The 21,254-nt window shown below is 37.5% G+C and overlaps 1 protein-coding gene across 1 annotated transcript; it reads right to left on the reverse strand.

Moving 5' to 3' along the window:
* Positions 1-8,965: 8,965 nt before the first annotated feature.
* Positions 8,966-12,281, reverse strand: LOC127425306 (progranulin-like). The gene is made up of 5 exons (XM_051671142.1): positions 12,175-12,281; positions 10,949-11,143; positions 10,728-10,868; positions 9,332-9,473; positions 8,966-9,179 (listed from the first exon to the last, which is right to left on the reverse strand). The coding sequence occupies exons 2-5, from the start codon at positions 11,141-11,143 to the stop codon at positions 9,166-9,168; spliced, it is 492 nt and encodes a 163-aa protein (XP_051527102.1). The 5' UTR covers positions 12,175-12,281; the 3' UTR covers positions 8,966-9,165.
* Positions 12,282-21,254: the final 8,973 nt, after the last annotated feature.

Below are 21,254 nucleotides of genomic sequence, written 5' to 3' on the forward strand. Positions count from 1 at the left end.
AGATCATTATAAAAACCGCTATTTCAAGCTGCCAGTTTATGCCAGATATTCTTTAGCAGAGACGGGCCACTTCTATTTAAATGGATGGGAGAAATTGGAACGCCCAGCCAAGGAGCTCTGGGCGCCTAAAGGTGAACGGGTGTAGAAAAGAAGTTTAGAATCAAAACAACTTGCGCTGCAGTCTGTGACTGTGTCTCGTTTGGAAGGCTGCAGTATACCGAGTGTCCTCTTTTAAACAAGTCGGCCTTTGTAGGACGAATGGAAACAGATCCTAACATGGTTGCTATGACAGCACGCCACTCTTTAACAAGCCCGAGCGCTTTGAGTGAGAAGGGAACAAAGTCCTTTTAGAAGAGAATGTATGAGGTAAATTTTAGGAGAGTTATAATGATGTAGAGAGATTTTACAGGTGTACTTTTAGTCTAATACTTTATTTTAATTATATATTAATATAATTATACATATTATATACTCTGCACCCATCTACTGAGGTACTTCAACTTGGGAATTAACATTCCTTGCGTTTGAACATCATATTTACGGGCAAATTGGCGTTATTTATTTATTTATTTATTTTTATATTTCCTCTGAAGCAAATAATTGGGGGTTGTGAGTGCCCACGAAGGATACACCTCATGCATCCTCCGAATTCCCGTGAAAGAAGGCTGCATTCGAAGTGTCCTACTCGCTTTTCTGAAACGAGAAAGCCTCAAGGACAAATGCGACCTCTGGAGGACGCAGCCTTGCAAAAGAGACAGCCATAGTCTTCTGGTCCGAGTCGTTCGTTCTTTTGTCACGTGACAGACGTATACGCTATGCATTGCTCACACAGGAAACAGAAATTATTAGTTCACCTCTCACATTCAACAGGTGAACTAATCATCTCTGTTTCTCATAAATTGTCCTTGGCTGTATTATCAATTTTTCCTTATTGGGACTATAATCAAATATTTGGCTATTGAAAATGTACAATTTTAATTTAATTCTGCTCAAATGAACGAAATGATTTGAATAAAGATTCGTTCATTTTGCTGAATGAGACTCAAAGATTCAAGTCAGTAAAATGATCCAATCTTCCCATCACTAGCTGATAATCGCCTTGCTCAGATACTGTTACTCATTAAAGTGCTAGATAACACATGGTGAAGTGCTGAGTTACTCCAAAGAAACAATTAAACGACTGATATTTACTGCCAAGTGCATCCAAGTTGGCTACATTTATTAAGAAAAACTGCGATCGTCCATAGACAGATCGATGGCCGGATGTTTGGTTCCGCTACTATTTGGAGCCGGATGTGATGACACACGGGATGTGATAATGGCCTATCACCTTTTAGAAACAGACATCGCCTGTCAATCAGCTCACTAAGGCACAGGCACATTAGCTATGCAAGCCAGGAAAATTGTGTGTTTTAGCGTAATATTAGGTAAAGAAGCACATTTTATAATTCCAGTTTTATCAAATTTTATTGCTGATTTGAAATACGTTCTTTGATCGTATTCTTGACCAATAATGTTTTGAGATTTCAGTCGTTCCCCATTCAAGTAGATAGGAGCTGCGCTGGTATGACTGGAAATAGCCTCCTGAGAGCATTCCAAAGATGGCCGACAGTGGACTGACTTGCTAGAAAAACTTTGGTTTATGCGCATGCGCTTTCTCAAGTTGACTGACAGGCGATGTCTTTATATAAAAGGTTACTGACTCTTTTATCTGTAAGGCAGACGTCCTTTTCTACATCTGTTGGCCATTGGGCATTTCAGTTTCTCCCATTCATTTTAATAGAAGTGGTCCCTGCTAAATACTCAGTGTATACCCCTTATTTTCTTTTCAATCTGGTACCCAGTAAAAATCAAGGCCAATATTGCCGATATTAATACCAGTACCAATACTCTTAAATTGATGTTTTTGTGATTTCTGAGAAGAAAATAGGTAATTTTAGCCATTTATTATTATTTTTAATATTATTTTTAGCATTTTATTTTTTTCTAACATTTATAAGCCTAAACTTCTTATTTTTAGTTTTATGTTTTTGTTCATCATTTATCAACAATTACAGAATTTATCAAAGTTAATAAACTTATAATCAGTTTTGGGTAAATTACTCAAAAAGTAATTCTACAAATTACTAATTACTTGTCTAAAAATGTAATCAGATTACTGAATTTACAGATTACTTCATTGAAAATGTAATTTCATTTTCATCCCATTACTAATTATTTTTAAATTACTTTCTAAAACACTTTCTACATAAAATCTTATGTTTTTCATTTCGAATTCAAAATAATGTATGTTCCTCCTTGTTTATTGATTCGTTAGGGGGATCACGCTCTTCAGCTGTCACAGAAACGCAAACAGATTTACATATTAACGTAATTCATTCAGCAAGAATTTATGTGTGGATCGACTGGACACAACAATCCCATAATCCCTCGGGAGTTGAGGCGACATCACATTCAAAACACTGGGTTTAAAGGAACAGCGCTGAATCACGAGGCAGATGCCTCTAACTGTAAGTGTTATATATACCAAGATAAGTGTTCCTTGTGCTTTAATGGTGCTTGTTTAACAAAACCAAAGCAGATAATTTTTTCAGTTGTTGTTATTACATCATATATTTGGGTCACGAGACGATGCCAACTTCCCGGATGAAGTATGTCCGAAATCTATTCTTATTACTCACATGCATACCTAAAAGAACATACTGTTTTTTCAGCAGATCAGTGCATCCTCCATCAAATACAGTACATACACTGACCGTAAGCAGTTTCAGACACAGAGAACTTTCCCGGAGAGGAGAAGAACACTGTTGTTCGAGGTGGGGAGATTTTGAGTTGAGCTTGGCCGTGCCCCAAAGGTGCCAATCAGAAGTGTCTTTTGCTATGTCACATGGTCACCTCTTTCCCTCCCTTTTCAAAGGTGATTTATGAGCATTGTTCTCAAATCGTTCCAGTCTCCAGCTCAAAAAAAGAGCATGTTTTAATCATGTATTGTAATATCAATAATACGCTAAAGTATATATAATAACATAACCTTGATTAGCATTCGAGACATGAAAAATGAAACTCAATGATAGTTAATATGACATACTTTCATGAATATTCAATGTGCTAGTTAGAAAACATGAAAATACTATGTTTAATTCACTGATTTTAGAACATGGGTAAGGCATGACCATGTCATTATACCACAATTTTTAGGGTTATTATCAGGTTATCATGAGAGTTCTAGGCACTTTGGCATAGATTATGTGTAAAATAAAATTACAGTAAAGTAAGTTTTGTGATTGTGTCAAAGTTCCTGGATTAAGATGAGATGTCCTTATATTTTTATACATATGAAAAGTTAATTTTGTGCATTTTGGAGAGATGAGAAAAGCATTAGTTTTGTGTCTAGCTAAAAAGAGAATACAAAGGGAACCTTTCAAAGAAAGTTTTTAGCTATGATGTTAGGCTGGCTGTCTTGCAGGGGTCATTTGGTTCATACTTTTAAATGGACACCCTTGTTTATGAGGGTCTTAGACTGTACTTCCAATCATTGGGGAGTTGCTTAAAGGGTTAGTTCACCCAAAAATTACAATTCTCTCATGATTCAAATCAAATCAAATCACTTTATTGTCACACAGCCATATACACAAGTGCAATGGTGTGTGAAATTCTTGGGTGCAGTTCCGATCAACGTAGCAGTCGTGACAGTGATGAGACATATACCAATTTACAATAACAACAAATTAACACAGCACAATTTAAACATCTGATATACACATAATTACACTCAACAATATACAAATAATAACATACACTGTACAGTATACAATACGCACTATATAGATACACATTATTCAATAAAAATAAAAAATAAAAATATATAAAAAAGTATATATAGAATGTACAGTATTGTACTGTATTGGCATTCAGGCTGTCAGTTGATAGTCAGTTGTTAAGAGAGAATATAATATATAATAATATAATATATGACAGTCCGGTGTGAGATATAAGAGTAAGGGTAATAAAGTGCAGTGCTGATGTATTTTGATCGTGGGAGATCATGAGTTCAGAAGTCTGATTGCTTGGGGGAAGAAGCTGTCATGGAGTCGGCTGGTGTGGGTCCTGATGCTGCGATACCGCCTACCTGATGGTAGCAGTGAGAACAGCCCATGGCTCGGGTGGCTGGAGTCTCTGATGATCCACCGCCTTGTATATATTTCCTGGAGGGAGGGAAGCTCACCTCCGATGATGTGTCTGGCAGTTCGCACCACCCTTTGCAGTGCTTTGCGGTTGTGGGCGGTGCTATTGCCGTACCAGGCGGAGATGCAGCCAGTCAGGATGCTCTCTACAGTGCAGGTGTAGAACCGTGTGAGGATGTGGCGGTTCATTCCAAACTTCCTCAGCTGTCTCAGGAAGAAGAGGCGCTGATGAGCCTTCTTCACAACGACTTCAGTGTGGATGGACCATGTGAGTTCCTCAGTGATGTGGACACCCAGGAACTTGAAGCTGCTGACTCTCTCCATAGGTGCCCCATTGATGGTGATGGGACTGTGTTCTCTGTCTTTTCTTCTGAAGTCCACCACAAGCTCCTTTGTCTTACTGACATTGAGGGAGAGGTTGTGCTCCTGACACCAGTGTGTCAGAGTGTGCACCTCCTCTCTGTAGGCTGTTTCATCATTGTCAGTGATCAGACCTACCACCGTCATGTCATCAGCAAACTTAATGATGGCATTGGAGCTATGTGTTGCCACACAGTCATGTGTGTACAAGGAATACAGTAGTGGGCTGAGAACACAGCCCTGTGGGGCTCCAGTGTTGAGGGTCAGTGATGAGGAGATGTTGCTGCCTATTCTAACCACCTGGCGTCTGCTTGACAGGAAGTCCAGGATCCAGCTGCACAGCGAGCTGTTTAAGCCCAGAGCCCTGAGTTTCTCATCAAGCTTGGAGGGCACTATGGTGTTGAATGCTGAGCTGTAGTCTACAAACAGCATTGTCACATAAGTGTTCTTTTTTTCCAGGTGGGAGAGAGCAGTGTGTATTGTAGATGCAATGGCATCATCAGTGGAGCGGTTGTTGCGGTAAGCAAACTGCAACAGGTCAAGAGAGAGAGGCAGCACAGAGCAGATGTAATCTCTGATTAGTCTCTCAAAGCATTTGCTGATGATGGGGGTCAAAGCAACAGGACGCCAGTCATTTAAGCAAGTTATTTTTGATTGCTTTGGAACAGGCACAATGGTGGATGTTTTAAAGCATGTGGGGACTACAGACAAAGAGAGGGAAAGGTTGAAAATGTCCATAAAAACACCAGCCAGCTGGTTCGCGCACGCTCTGATGACATGGCCCAGAATGCCGTCTGGGCCCGCGGCTTTGCGGATATTCACCCGTCGGAAGGATCGGGTTACATCCGCTACAGAGAAGGAGAGTGAACTGACCTCTGTAGCTTCAGCCACGAGGGCTCTCTCCGCGAGGGCGGTGTTATTTCCCTCATAACGAGCATAAAATGTATTTAGCTCATCCGGGAGAGAGGCAGCGGTGTTCATGGCATTTTTATTCCCTTTAAAGTCCGTGATGATGTTAATTCCCTGTCACATGCTTCTAGAGTTGGTGGTGTTAAACTATCCTTCAATCTTGCTCCTGTACTGGCGTTTTGCGGTTCTGATAGTTTTTCGGAGGGCATAACTGGCTTGTTTATGCTCCTCCACGTTCCCGGAATTAAAAGCGGGGGTCCGCACATTAAGTGCCGCGCGAACATCGTTATTTATCCATGGTTTCTGATTCGGATAGATCCGTATTGTTCTGGTCGGAACGACGTCCTCCATGCACTTTTTGATGAAACACATTACGCTATCAGCGTAAAGCTCGATGTCGTCATCAGAGGCGGACCGGAACATCTCCCAGTCCGTGTGATCAAAACAGTCTTGTAGCGTAGAATCTGATTGGTCCGACCAGCACTGGATCGTTCTGAGGGTGGGTGCTTCCTGTTTCAGTTTCTGCCTGTAAGCGGGCAGAAGCAGAATGGAAGAGTGGTCCGATTTGCCAAATGGTGGGCAGGGGAAGGATTTGTAGCCATCCCGGAAGAGAGAGTAGCAATGGTCCAAAACCCGGTCCCCTCGTGTGTTGAAACTAATGTGCTGGTGGTATTTTGGTGCGACTGATTTTAAACTGGCTTTATTAAGTCCCCTGTCACAATGAACGCGGCCTCAGGGTGCGCGGTTTCCTGCTCATTTATACTCCCATACAGTTCCTTGAGTGCCCGGTCTGTGTTGGCTCGTAGGGGAATGTGCACAGCAGTGATAATGACCGCTGTGAATTCCCTCGGTAGCCAGAATGGTTGACACAGAAGCATGAGAAATTCCAGATCAGGAGAGCAGAAAGACTTGATAGAATGTACATTCCTCTGATCACACCAGGATTTGTTGATCATAAAACATACTCCACCTCCTCTGCTTTTACCTGAGAGGTCTTTCGCTCTGTCCGCTCGGTGCACAGAGAACCCTGCGGGTTCAATAGCTGAGTCTGGAATCTCCGCAGACATCCAAGTTTCCGTAAGGCAGATAATGCAGCAGTCCCTTGTATCTCGTTGGAAAGAGATCCGCGCTTTCAGCTCGCAGAGCTTGTTATCCAGAGACTGAACATTTGCCAGTAGAATACTGGGTAGCGGGGGTCGATTTGCGCGGCGTCTTACTCTGATGAGAACGCCGGCTCTGTTTCCCCTTTTCCTTTTGAGTTTCCGCGGCCGTGCTGCCCAGACAAAGGGCTCCGCTTGCGTGTTTGTAAACAGTGGGTCGGCATTGAGAAATTTGAAGTCCGGTTTACGGTGTGAAATTGCTGAACCAATGTCCAAAAGTGTTTGTCTGTCGTAGACAATAAGGCAGACAACATCCAAGACAAAAAACATAAGAATTGTGAACAAAACAAACAAAACACTACTATGTTGTGTCAGAGCTCGCAACGCAGCAGCCATACTCGGCGCCATCTTGAGTCCATTAACCTACCTTTAAACCATCCCTGATATTTATGACTTTCCTTCTTCTGCAGAACTTAAGTAAAGATTTTTACAAGCACATTTCAGCTCTTTCTGTCCATACAATGTAAGTAAACAGATGCCATTAGACTGCTGGCTGTTTTGACAGTCCAAAAGACAGCATAAAAGTAATCCACATGACTCCAGTTGCTCAATTAGTGTCTTCTGAAGCAAATCGATAGGTTGGTGTGAGAAACAAATTGATAATTAAAATGTTTTGAACTTTAAATCGTTGCTTTCAGCCAGCACTGTATTGCTGTATACCTAACTCTCATGTGAAGCTAGTTCCTTTGTTGTTAACGAAGCGCGTGTTTCTGACTTCACGTGTTGCGCTTACATCATGTGACAGCTCCCTCATACGTCGACTGCTGGCCAGAAGCAATTTTTTAAATTTTTATAAAGTTTAATTATAGATTGATTTCTTACACCAACCTATCGGTTTGCTTTAGAAGACACTAATTGATCGACTGGAGTCGTGTGGATTACTTTTATGCTGCCTAAATATGCCTTTTGAACTGTCTTCACTTCGGTCCTGATGAGGAAGGCAAGTCATACACATCTGGGATGGCTTAAAGATAAGTAAATCATGCATTGTAAAAAAAAAAATAATGTTGTTTAAAAAAAAAAAAAAAAAAAAACTGCCAGCTGCGGTTGCCAGAATAAATATGTAAAAAATACAGTAAAAATGTAAACAACTTTACAGAACAACCTGTACATTTCACAGTTTAAACTGTTGTAATTTACATGACCACGCTGGCACTGTAAAAAAAGAAAAAAGAAAAATCTGTTAAATTTACAATTAAAAAAAATGTCAAACTTTATATTAACCTTCTGAAACTGTAAAAATCTGCCTTTTACTTTATAAGGTATTGTTAATCACTGTAAAAATTACAGAAGAGCACATGATGACATGAAGTTCACTAATAGTGGCTCTTCCAGCAGCAATGACCAATAAACATGTAGAGACAGTGCTCAGTGTTACTCACACAAACACCATCAGGGTAACACATGTGAAATTTAAATAATGCTGTAAAGATTAACTAAACTACATAAAATATAACACAGAGCACCCCAGTGTACGTAACTGATATTAAAAATAAGAAGAAACATACTGTAATTATTCCCATAAAATTTAATGAAATATGATGGGTCATGCAGGGAATTGTGGAAATGCCCAATTGTTTTTTTACTGTAATTTTAACAATAATTTACTGTAAAAGTACATGTACTTTTTTCCTGTAGCATATTTACAGTCTTTTCCCGTTAAAATTACAGACATTTTTTACAGTGTGAGAGGATTTTCATTTTTAGGTGAACTAACCCTTTAGGCGAAGAGGGGTTAAAAATCGGTTGATGCTCTGCAGAAAACAGGCTGTAGCACAGGTCTTTAATTTTATGGCTTTAAGGAATTTCCGGTGTGGATTACGGGACCTCTGTATTATTCTCTTAATTCTTTTTCTGCCTCCAGTCACTACAGATTACCATAATTAATTACTTTGTTATTAGATTACATGCAACACTGCTTATAACAAATGTCACATGAACACATTAATACATTTTACATCTAGCTTTGTCGTTATTTAGTGAGAATTAACTCCAGGTGATGTTTCTTTGCCTTTCGGTCATTACCTCAGTGTAGCATTACTTCATCTTGTTTGAATGAGTGCTACTGTATTTATGTCTGAGAGCTTTTGTCTTTCAGCATTTCTTCACGTTAAAAGGGCGGAAAAAGAAATAGTTCCCATAATATGCAACTATTTGCTAATATGCTTATTAGCATACATTTCCATGTTAAATAAAAAATAAAAATACTAGTATAAAAAACCTTTAGGAACTATATTTTTATGCGAGGATCGATCCGCCGATCCCTAATGTTACGTAGAATAGCCTACGCTTGATTTAAAGTGCTGTCAAGATGGATGAAAAATCGGAATTAAAAAGGTACAAACACAGTCACAAAGACAAACAAGTGTTTATTAAATGATTTGGAAATACAAGTTGAACTTAGCTCCTTCACATTTTTTTTTAGCTAAAAACCCCCAGAACATTTGGATATTTGGCATGTAGGGCAATGGCAAAGCTTGAAAGGCTCATGCACTTCTTTGATAAAATCTTTGATAAAAAGTGAACCCAAATCACGGTGTTGTTTACTCTCCTTACAACATTGGCCCTACAAAAGACAAAAAGTACTAATTAAGAAATGGGTAATGTATTATTTTCTTTTAAAAGTTTAACTTGATCTATGAGTCATATGAAATATTGATTTATGTGTATTTATTTAAAAAAAAGTTAGTCACTACCACAAATACTAAAGCAACATACAGTCTGGTTTACCGCTGCAGCACCCCCACTGGTCTGTTCTTGTCTTGCAGCACAACTTTTCAGCTGGGCAGTAGACATCTCCATCACAATGTACAACCTCAGCCTGGTTCTTCCATTCAAGATCCTGGTCCAAGAGCACAGACTGCAAAAAAGAAGTTTCAGAAAGCGCTTCTTTTACTGCTCTCTATGAAGTGCTACTTTATATAATATTGGTCAAACAGGCCTAAACCACTTTAAAAGCCTCAAGCGGGAACCTGTTAAAGGAATGTTCCAGATTTAGTACAAGTTAACTTTGTGGCATGCTTTTGATTACCACAGAAAATAACTTTGTCAGTCCCTCGGTGTAAAAAAAAAAAAAGTAGCAAATATCACACATACAGTAATGCAGTTACCATGGAAGTCTATGGGGTAATTTATTGTACTGAGATAAACTTTAAAATACACACTTTCCTAAAGTATAACCACAAGACTATACATGTTAACATGACTGTTTTGCGCAATGTCTTGTCTGCGCAATGTTAAACCCTGTTTTTCAACTCCTGTCAAGACTGAACATTAAAGAGACATGTTCTCATTATTCATGCAAGGATAGCAGAAATGGACTGTTTATACAGAGAAAAATCTAACTAAAAACTAGAACTTAAAATGTTCATCCGTCTATAATAGTTGTCCCACCGCTAAAAGAATGATTTAGATTGTACCATTTTAGTGCTTAAATAAACATTTTTGTACAGAAGAATTAATATGAGATTTAACAGAAACATGAGCTTCACATTTCTGCTTTTAAACCCTTTGGAATGCCTTCCCCCATAGACTTCCATTGAAAGTGCAATAGCCTACTGTAAACACAAAATGTTTTGTTTGTCTTTACAAACTTAAGGACAAGTTAAAATGATTAAGCTTGTTTGAACCTGGAATATTCCTTTAAATGTTTGCACTTGACAAATCATTTACACCTTTATATTACCCTTTTCCCATAATAATCATCAATAATCTATATGACCTTTTTTTGTTACTGTATAGTTTTTTTTACTTGGCAGATGATCAGTTCTTTTATGCCGCCATATGCTGTTGCAAATGGTGATTCAAAGTCATATGACATCATTCTCAATTATAGGTGAACTTTTTTCACCTGTGGCTCAAGATATTTTGCCATCCACAGTTGACAAAAACTCTAAAAGTCATATGACATGCAGTGGGTGTGAGTTAGTGATCTAGAAACTGTACAGAAAATGAAATGTTTCTTCATTTGACAAAATCCTACAACATTTACTGTTTATTTCCAGGTTTCAATGTAGTATATTTTGGACTTCTGTATGTCTGAGTCTTTAAGCATTACAGTGTAGGTACTGCTGATAAACTCTTTGGAGTTATAGAAATGAGCATTGGCACACACCTGAGTTTTCTGAATTGCTTTGGAGGCCAGCTGTGGAGAAGTCGATGGCAGTCTCAGCCAGCCCCTCAAACAACGGGTTGATGTAGAATCACAGGTATAACCATGCCGACAGCAATGAACTCCATCCCTGCAGCACTGACCCTAAAGAAGCATGGAGAAAAAACATAGCTTTAGCCATGAACTTAAAGCATAAAATGGTAACACATTTTACTTTCACTTACCATCATGTATGGACAGCAGAACCACAGCCCATAAGGACTCCGACAGCATGTTGTTAAATCAGGGCATGCAGTGATGGCGTCACAGTGCACTACTGAGGGAGAGGCACTATCAGACTCTACCTGGCTTAAGAGATCAGTCATTGGATCATCTGCAGCTACAAGCGCTGCCATGAGTAACACCAATACCAGAACCATCTGAAAGTTAAAATGGGAAAAACAGGCAAAGAAATGAAATCTTGCATTGTCTCCAACACAATCACAAACAGAAAGCACACATTAAAAGAAATAAGTCTTTAAGATTTATTTTTGCTATATGATGATCACATTTAAAATGTCTTGGAAACTTTTTACCATAACCAAATTACTTTTATATATATATATATATATATATATATATATATATATATATATATATATATATATAAAATGGTTGTATCCTTGTCCCATACCCAGATTTTCAATCTTAAACTGTGATAATCCTTTAGAAAAAATAAAAGAATGAAATGACAACAAACCATTTCAATATTTATTGCAAAAATAATTTTTTAGTATTTTTAAATTGACAATATATCATATTTTAATATTTATACATTATACATAACATATATACATTTGTTTATTTATCTATGCTTGATATGAAATTTGAAACATATCATGAGTGATTAAAATAAAGAAAAATGTGAAAAAGTCCACTTGTGAACAGAATATTTTTATTGTGCATCATTTCTAATCAATGATCTCACTCCCAAGGCATCAACTACTGCCTAGCACATTAATCTGCAGAGCCAAAAGTAACCTCTAGTGTGAAAATAATTGTGCGTATTTTGGATTAAATAAATGCTAGCTATAAAATAAGCCTAAGCAAGACAAAGGAGTCAGACATTTTATTTACAAATGTTTAAAATATAAGTTCCACCATAATGCCATTGAACAAAATATAATTTGAGATGTGGTGGAAATGTTCGTGACTTAAAAAAAAATTAAATTCTGTTATGCTTGTATGTCCACTGTTGGACATGATTAATAGACTAATTAAACTAAGCGAGCATGTAAAATGTCTGTTTAAGAGAGTGTATTTTCTAAAAGTCCACAGGGTCTCAAGGGCCCATGCATTTGAAGAAAAACGAATTTCTAAATTACCAGCATCTACAGATGATATCACTAATAATGTGACAAAGTGTACAGTCAATAATAGATTAAATGACACTTTGTCGATGAAAATATACCTTGTTTTTAAGGTGTATCTGCTCTCTCCTGGCTCTGGTTTTCCTGCTGTCTGTAGTGTCCCAGTTCTGTTCTGTCACTCATATATTTATTCATGGGGCTCCTCCCACTGGAAGAACAGGAAGTTTATTCTCATTAAAGTGGAATTTGTATGAACAGCTTATAAAGGATGAGTGTAGCTAACCTGAAAATAGCACAAATAAAATTAGTTTCTTAAATTATTTTTAATTTCTTGACAATACAATTGAATAAATGGTTTAAGAAAAAATAATTAATGTGTTTTATATATATATATATATATATATATATATATATATATATATATATATTTATTTATTTATTTTTTCTTTTTTTTTTACAAAGTCAGTATGTGTTACTGTGGAGAAGTGGAGGGCATAAAGCCAGACCTTATGAAAATCAGCTAATCATCATATTTAAAAGTAGCAATTTATCTTTATTTTATATATTTTTTAATTATTTTTTTTATAATATTAGTATAAATAATAATTGTAAGTAAAATAATGCATGCATAATATTAAATATATATATATATATATATATATATTCCGGGTTCTACAAATTGAGCTAAATCCACAGCATTTGTGGCATGATGTTGATTGCCACATAAAATAATTTAGACTTGTCTCCTTTTCTTTAAAAAAACAAAAATTCGAGGTTACAGTGAGGCACATACAATGGAAGTGAATGGTGCCTGTTTTTGGAGGATTTAAAGCAGAAATGTGAAGCTAATTTTATAAAAGCACATATATTAATTATTTCTGTTAAAAATCATGTATTATTTGAGCTGTAAAGTTGTTTAAATTGCCATTTTTACAGTCCTTCTGAGGTTTACGGTGTTACATCGTCAGTGTAACAAAGTTGTAAAATTGGCTATAACTTTAAACAGAAAAGGTTAGTAAGTGATTTTATCACGCTAAAATCATGTTAACACACATATTGTCTACATCTTTTGAAACAGTGAGTATTTTAATATTTACGGATTGGCCTCCTTCACTTCCATTGTGCCTCACTGTAACTTTTAGATTTTTTTCTTTTTTAAAGAAAAGGAGGGATGAGTCGAAATTATTTTTTGTGGTAATCAACATTATGCCACAAATGCTGTAGATTGATCTTAATTTGTATTGACCTGGAATATTTATTTTAAGAGAATTAAAACAGAATTAAAACTTTCACCCCAAAATTAAACATTTGTCATTATTTACTCACCTTTATGTTTTTCCCAAACTCAAATGGCACAAAAGGCAGAATGTTAGTGACAGACAATCTAAATCAACATTCACTTTCATTTATTCATTCACTTTTATTCCCTAACATTTTTTGTGTTTTACATGGAAGAAAGAAAGACATTCAGGTTGGAGCAACATGAGGGTGACAGAATTTTCATTTTTTGAGAGGAATTATTTCTTTAACTGTGTTTATCATTTATAGGCAAGTATCATACAGTAAAATAATAATAAATAAATAAAAAACACACAACATCCTAAAATCTCTAGCCAGAAATCATTTGAAATATGAAAAACACTTAAAATTACTTCATTGTATCTTGCTGAGGAGGATGAGGAGGTTGAATTATAATGATTTCCAAATTAAGGTCACATTAATGTCACACAACAAATGTTCATATTAAAATAAAGTTCCCGCTAACTGATAATGCAACACTTGGAATACTCTTATAAATCTGCCATATTTTAACGCCACAGTAAAACTTTCACTTCTCTTTTTTAATGGGATTTAAAACATTTACTGTCTTGAGGTTGTCAGCTTTTCACATGTACAATTCATGTCAAATTAAAGGATAAACTGGAACCAAATGCAGAATACAATCCTGCCAGTAAACAATTCTAAAAAGGTATGGAAGTAAATTCATGACTAAAGTCTTAGAAGCATAAAAGCATGTTGAATTGCTCTAATCTAAAAACAATAAATGCATTGTATTGTAACGCTTACTACTATACATACAGTAAGGATACATAAATTGAGGGATGTTGGCATTTCATGCCATTGCACAAAGAAACAAGTCACCAAATAAAGAAACAAAGATCATCAAACAAAGAAGAAAAAGTCATCAAGCAAAGAAACAAAAGTCATCTCTTTACCATATATATACACACAAAATTACTATTCTTCTTTCACATACCTATTATCAAATAGGTCTGTATTAGAGACTTTACCATTCTAGAATGAGCTTATTGAGAATCAAAAGAAAACACAAAAAAAGATATAGGAGTCAATGTAGCAGCCAATCACTCATCAGTCTTTGAGGTCCTGTTAGCATGTGGGTTTAAACACAGTCCATAATGATCCAAGTTTGGAGGCTTCTTTTAAACAATAATCCACATAGAAATCACAATCTCACGCAGTGCAGGTAATCCAAAGTTAAATTCAACTTTCAAAGCAAATTCATAGTCCACTTCTTGAGACGTCTTCATAACACACACAAAGAAAACCCTCTGTGTTCAAATACAAGCAAAACAAAATAATGAGATGTGCTAGCCATCATTGAAAGTTTCTTACTCAACATACAAACATAAAAGGAATAAAAGGTACTTACATTTGAGGGGATTAACCCAAGCTCCTTGCTTCTGCTTACAAACCTGTCTCCACTACTCACTCTTTCACTAATATAGGGCACTTCCATGAAGAAAAATGTGCCCCCTAGGGATTGGGATGAAATTTTGTAACTACTACTAAAACTTTTACCCCCACCCATTTAAATGAAGGCTGAACCAAGCCATAAAACCTTTTCAAATTCTCCACATGATAGGTGTCGACCTGGTTGGGGTTACTTTGCATCTCAACTTTGTAATTCACTTTGTTTAACTGCTTCAGGATTTTTGCTGGTCCTTGCCATTTAGGGGCTAGTTTGGCCATGAATCCATCCCCTGCCCGAGACAATGGATAAGTACGTACCCATACAAGGTCTCCTACTTGAAAGGCTTCTTGCCATCATCTGAGATTGTAATATTTCTCCTGACAGGTCTGTGCTCTTGTAACATTCTCTCTTACCCTTTCAAGTAGGGCTTGCTTGCGTTTGATCATATCATATGCAACGTGATCTGGTTCAGGAAGATGACGCTTCAGACGTTCCAGTGGTCCTTTAAGCTTGCGCCCAAGGGAGATTTCTGCTGGAGTGTGATCAGTGCTTTCTTGCCAGGCTGAATTAAATCGCATATCGGAACTCAGGGATCCATTTGTCCCAACATCGATGGTCCTCTTTGACAAATGAATCAATCATGTTCTTAAGAGTTCAATTTACTCTCTCCGTTAGGTTGGTCTGAAGGTGGTATGCGGAGGTGAGTTTTGTACAACATCCCACTGCCGGCACGTGGTGTTAAGGAGTTGTGATGTAAACTGTGGTCCTCTGTCAGACACAAGATATGCAGGTATTCCCCAACAAGTAAAGATCTCCTTGGTGAGAATGTTGGCAATCAGGTGTGTTTTAGCTGATCGCATCGGGAACAACTCAACCCACTTTCTAAAATAATCCACAATGACAAGTAGATACTCATTCATCTTTGAACTTTTTGGAAATGGGCCCATAAGGTCAATTCCCAACATATGGCCATGCTCAACTACAGCTGTAGACACACAGAATCATAGAGAGTCGATATTGTTCTTCCTCACCTATCTGTTAATGATTATGGATTTCAGGATGATGGCCAAATATCACAAATAGAAGCATTTTAGTTATTTTATTGAGTCTTTATCCATAGATGGAAGAACCTGAGCAGACTAACCTGAAAAGCTATGTAGGCTAGTTGGACATGTTTTGAGAACTGTTGATAATTATGTTTAATTTAAAGCATATATTGAGTCTAGTCAGAACCTGAAGAGTTTGTTGTACTGAGATTATATACTTACTCTAGATACAGGGGAGGTCCAGACAGCAGGATGCTCGTGTATTGCAGGACTCGGGTGATGATACTGTCATGCTGTCATTTTTCAGATAAAATAAAATTATTTTGTGGGAGATGATATGGAATATTTTCATTCAATCATTCAGTTAGTCCATTTTAATTTTTGAATTAATATGTATGCAATATAGGGGCCTGGGTAGCTCAGTGGTAAAGATGCTGGCTACCACCCCTGGAGTACACTAGTTCGCTAGTTCGAATATCAGGGTATGCTGAGTGACTCCAGCCAGGTCTCCTAAGCAACCAAACTGGCCCGGTTGCTAGGGAGGGTAGAGTCACATGGGGTAACCTCCTCGGGATCGCTATAATGTGGTTTGTTCTCAGTGGGGCACATGGTGAGTTGAGCGTGGATGCCGCAGTGGATGGCGTGAAGCCTCCACACGCCCTAAGTCTCCGTGGCAACGTGCTCAACAAGCCACATGATAAGATGCGTGGGTTGACGATCTCTGACACGGAGGCAGCTGGGATTCATCCTCTGCCACCCAGACTGAGGCGAATCACTATGCGACCACGAGGACTTAAAAAGCACATTGGGAATTGGGCATTCCAACCTGGGAGAAAAGAAAGAAAACATTTTTTGCAATATGCAATGATCTAAAAATGAAAATGTGTAATCAATGTACTATGAATAAATGCATTATGAATGTTATTCAATATGTTAGATATTTAATCATTCATTTATTGATTTAATTATCATTTATTCAGTTTAATAATCAAAGTGCAAATCAATGGAAAAATACAACTTCTCTGTAGAGAATTATAATCTCTCTCTGTATCTCTCTGTATGACCCTTTCTGTGAATAACCCAGAAGGAGATGTGTGTGTCGATACTAAAAGTATGATCTAATGTTTTAATTAGAGCAGAGTCAGGCACTACCTGGTGTCTGAAAAATGCAGATAATATACACTACCGCTCAAAAGTTTAGGGTCTCATTCTTTATTATTATAATTCACATTTAAGGATAATAGTAAAGCCATCAAAACTATAGAAGAACAGAAATGGAACTATAGGAATTGTGTTGTGACTAAAAAAATTCCAAAATAAATCAAAACTATGTTACATTTTAGCATCTTCAAAGTAGCCACCTTTGCATAGAATTTGTAGACATGTACTCTTGACATTTTCTCAACCAGCTTCTTGAGGTATCACCATGGGATGCTTTTTAAACAGAATTGAAGGAGTTCCCATCAATACTGGGCACTTATTAGCTGCTTTTCTTTATTATCCGGTCCAAGTCATCCATTTAAAAAAAAAAAAAAATTTTAATAAAATTTTTGTTTTGTAATGAAATAAATTAATATGTTAGCACAATTGTATTTTTGTCTACAAAAATAATTTCAAACATTTAAGCATACGCCTTCAAATCAAAAGGTTTTTAAGATCATGAGAAACATTTCATTCAAGTAACCCCAAACTTTTGAACGGCAGTGTATGTGCGTTAATTAGCACTAGAAATTAGATGAAATGAATGTATGTGTGTAATAATACTGGAGAGATGGGTGCGTGTTGAGGATCAAATTCCTCCTGTTGCAGCGCACACATTTCTCCATCTTACAGGGATGTTGTGTGTAACCAATGACTGTAATAAGGGAAATCATTTAATATACTAATCAAATTAATGCAGAAAGTAATGATAGTCATGCTTTTGCCACCATTGAAGCAAGCTGGGTCAGGATGTCCAGCTTGAAGGGAGACGGTGGTGAGGAAACTAGGGGGACATAAGATGATTTTATTGGATGAAGAGGCCATCGCCCAAAGAGATATGGAGAAAAGAAACTGTATAAAATATGCATGTTCTGAAGTGTAATTTTAGATGCTCCATGGACCACCTCGGCTTTGTTACTTTGTAATAAAAGTTTATTTTTGGAATCAGAACTTTGCGCCTCCGAGAAGTCTTTGACTCTACTGCACTTCGACTGCTGTTTTGGGGAATCTGCCGCGACAATGACTGTGTAGTAAGCTCAGTCTAGCTTTATAATTGTTAGTTTACATATAATCTACATATCTAAATGCTATAATCTACATTAAATGTTTTAGTGTTGACTGAACAACTGATCCTGCTGATAGATTGAATTTATTGTTCTTGTGTAGGAAGTAACGATGTCTTAGCAGCCACACAATAAACTGTACCGTACAAAAAGAACTACATGCAATACAAATAAACATATTTATTTAGACATACATTATAAAGATTGTACACAAAAGTTCAATGTTCTCTGTAAAGCAACTACAAAACAGTATGTATTATTAAAAGCACTGTATTTAATTGATACTGAATTAATGTCCACACTATTTTCCGAATCACCTTTTCCCCTTAAGAGAAGACATGCACATTCTGCAAAGACACTCAAAGAAAGTGAATTGCAGGCAGACAAAATGCAGTAAAGAGGAATATCATAATACAATTAATTTCAAACGTGATAAAACATCTCACTACTGTACATGTCTCGTCTAATAATTATGGTCTTTCACTGTAGAATTATCCATTTAGCGATACCGCATGAAAACATCATCACTACTCACAGACAGTTCAGGTAAAACACTGTTCCTTTTTATTCTCAGTAATAATGTCATTTCAAAACATGTGAAGTATTCACAAAGGCCAGCGTTTAATAGAAATGAACAAACTCTCAACATTTCTAATGAACTTTCAGCACATGCACACACACCTGCACAATAACTGTAATTTATATGTAATTCATTGCGCTCCATTTCTGGATGTCTATCGTAGCCGGACTGTAACGGTGGATAATAAGTAATCCCCACTGTTGACTTCTTGCCAATAAAGTGAAAAGAGCACATAAACAAAATTTTCCAAAGCTTTTTCAAACAGATGTTCTTAAGTCAGTCCTTCTGTAGGCAGCCGATGGAAGAAGCAGCATCTGGGACTGAAGTGCTGTGCTTTGCGAGTGGCTTCTGATCATAACATTGCTGTTTTAGATAAACTTTAGTTTCGCTCGATAATTAGGATAACCATGAACTGCACACTTTTTCCGGGAAATTTTAAAGACATCTTACACCATTTAAAAAGCAAACATCTAACCGCATGACACGCAAGCAAAATATTGTGGACAGCGGCGCTCATAATTCAGCAGCAGCGTGGTGCTGCTCCTGAATGCATATATGGGAAACGCTGATCTGGTTAGAGTTCAATGTACTGTGTACTTGTAGCATTACTGCCATTATGCATCATGCAGTTTGTTACTGCTTTGTAAAAAGACTATAGGCGAACCAATCTGAAACATCCTTTGGAGGAAGAAAGAAGAGGAGGAGGATGAAGAGAGAGAGAGAGAGGAAATCTGTCATTGCACACTCTCGCTCTAATCTCCTCTGTTAACCATATTTTAATTATTTATTAAAACATATTTATTTAAGTTTTAAACTGCGTGGTCACATTACTCACATATGTCTTCTTAAATAATCTGTTTAATAAGAACATATTGTCTTTCTATTGCCATTACAATTATGCTTATCAAAGAAGGCTAATATAACATTATACTGTAAATTTAGACCTATCACGTCGCATGCGCAGACTGCGGAGACTGCCTGTTGATTTCATAGCGATTTTTAAAACTTTTTTGATTCTCTGAATTTACAATGGCTTTCCAATTATCAAAATATATTAATACACTGTATTAAATGTCCCATTGTCTTTGAAAAACTGTGAAAGATGCCACAAATTTCTGTCACCGTTATCACCTCTAGGAGTAAAGAGCAGACCTCTCGATTGGTGAATGTCCCTAAAGCGCAGGTTCCACATGTCTCCTTGTTTGGCGCTCTGCAATAACAAGGTGAGTTATATTCAGTTAATGTCATTGGCAGGACTATACAGCCTCCACTGTGTTAATTGATCCTGGAAGCTTTCATTTCGACCCACAGAGCAATTTGTGAAAACTAAACATTACAAATGCACATAAATGCACAGCTAATGAATGAAGTATTGATTGTGTAAAAGAAATACACAATCGTTCTGCACAAAACTATTGCAAAACAAATGTAGTTATTAATTAGGATGAATATTTTCAGGGAAGTAAATTACAAATGTTTATAAAGTAATGCACAAATATAATGATGTTACAATGACGAGTAGCACATAAAATACGTCCTGGTCCACCCAGATTGATGGCTGGTCCACCCAGTCAAATCTGCCAGAATATATTAATAGTTTGCAAATAAAAGAAACTGCATTTTGTGTCAGAGAGTGAGAGTGAGACAAAGAGTCCCAAGAGCAGAGAAACATTTCAAAGGATTTATTAAAAATAAATGATAACTTTAACAGTGCTGGCAAAGACTGGAGATCCCGGCACCGGCTGCAGTTGAGGGAAGGAGTTTTGAGGATGAGTGCATGCCGTAGCCACACAATGTGATCTGTGAAGAGTGTGTTCATAGACGAGTGTGTGCGTTGTGGAAGTCAGGAGCAGATTCGAAGGAATCCTTCATAGAAGCGTAGTGAGGTTTGGAGAACAATGCCCAGCAGATCGGAAGGCAATCACTTTCCCGACATGCGGGCAGAGACGAGGAATCCTTCACTGAAGATTCGTGAGCGCAGAGAACAAGCGTACAGCAAGCTGGAAGGTAACCACACTCCCAACACACGCAGAGACGGGCAACCAAACAGATATACGAGACAAGATGTCCCGAGCCAGGACCCAACATCTCTCCTCAGGTCCATAACCCACCCAGTCAACCAGGTACTGGAACCCCCTGCCCCTCCGCCTGACGTTGATCAGTCTTCTAACTGTGTACGCCAGAGAGCCCTCAACAAGATGCGGAGGAGGTGGGACAGGAGTGGTGGGATGCAAATTAGAACATAAAACCGGTTTTGTCTTAGAAACGTGAAAAACAGGATGGATGCGTTTGAGGTAAGGTGGTAATTTGAGACGGACCACCACTGGACTAATAACCTTGGCGATGGGAAATGGCCCAATAAATTTGGGACCCAGCTTATGTGAGGGGAGTCGGAGCAGAATGTCCTTAGAGGACAACCAAACCTTCTGCCCGCACACGGCTTCCCAGGTGTGTCGACACCTCTGCATAAATGCCTGTACGAACGGGACCTGAACTCTTGAGTGGGGAATAGAGGGAGCTGGTAACCGATGCTACACTGGAAGGGCGATAACCCCATAGATGACAACTGCAAGGAGTT

This window comes from Myxocyprinus asiaticus, chromosome 34 (genome assembly GCF_019703515.2).
Source record: "Myxocyprinus asiaticus isolate MX2 ecotype Aquarium Trade chromosome 34, UBuf_Myxa_2, whole genome shotgun sequence".
Classification (NCBI taxonomy): domain Eukaryota; kingdom Metazoa; phylum Chordata; class Actinopteri; order Cypriniformes; family Catostomidae; genus Myxocyprinus; species Myxocyprinus asiaticus.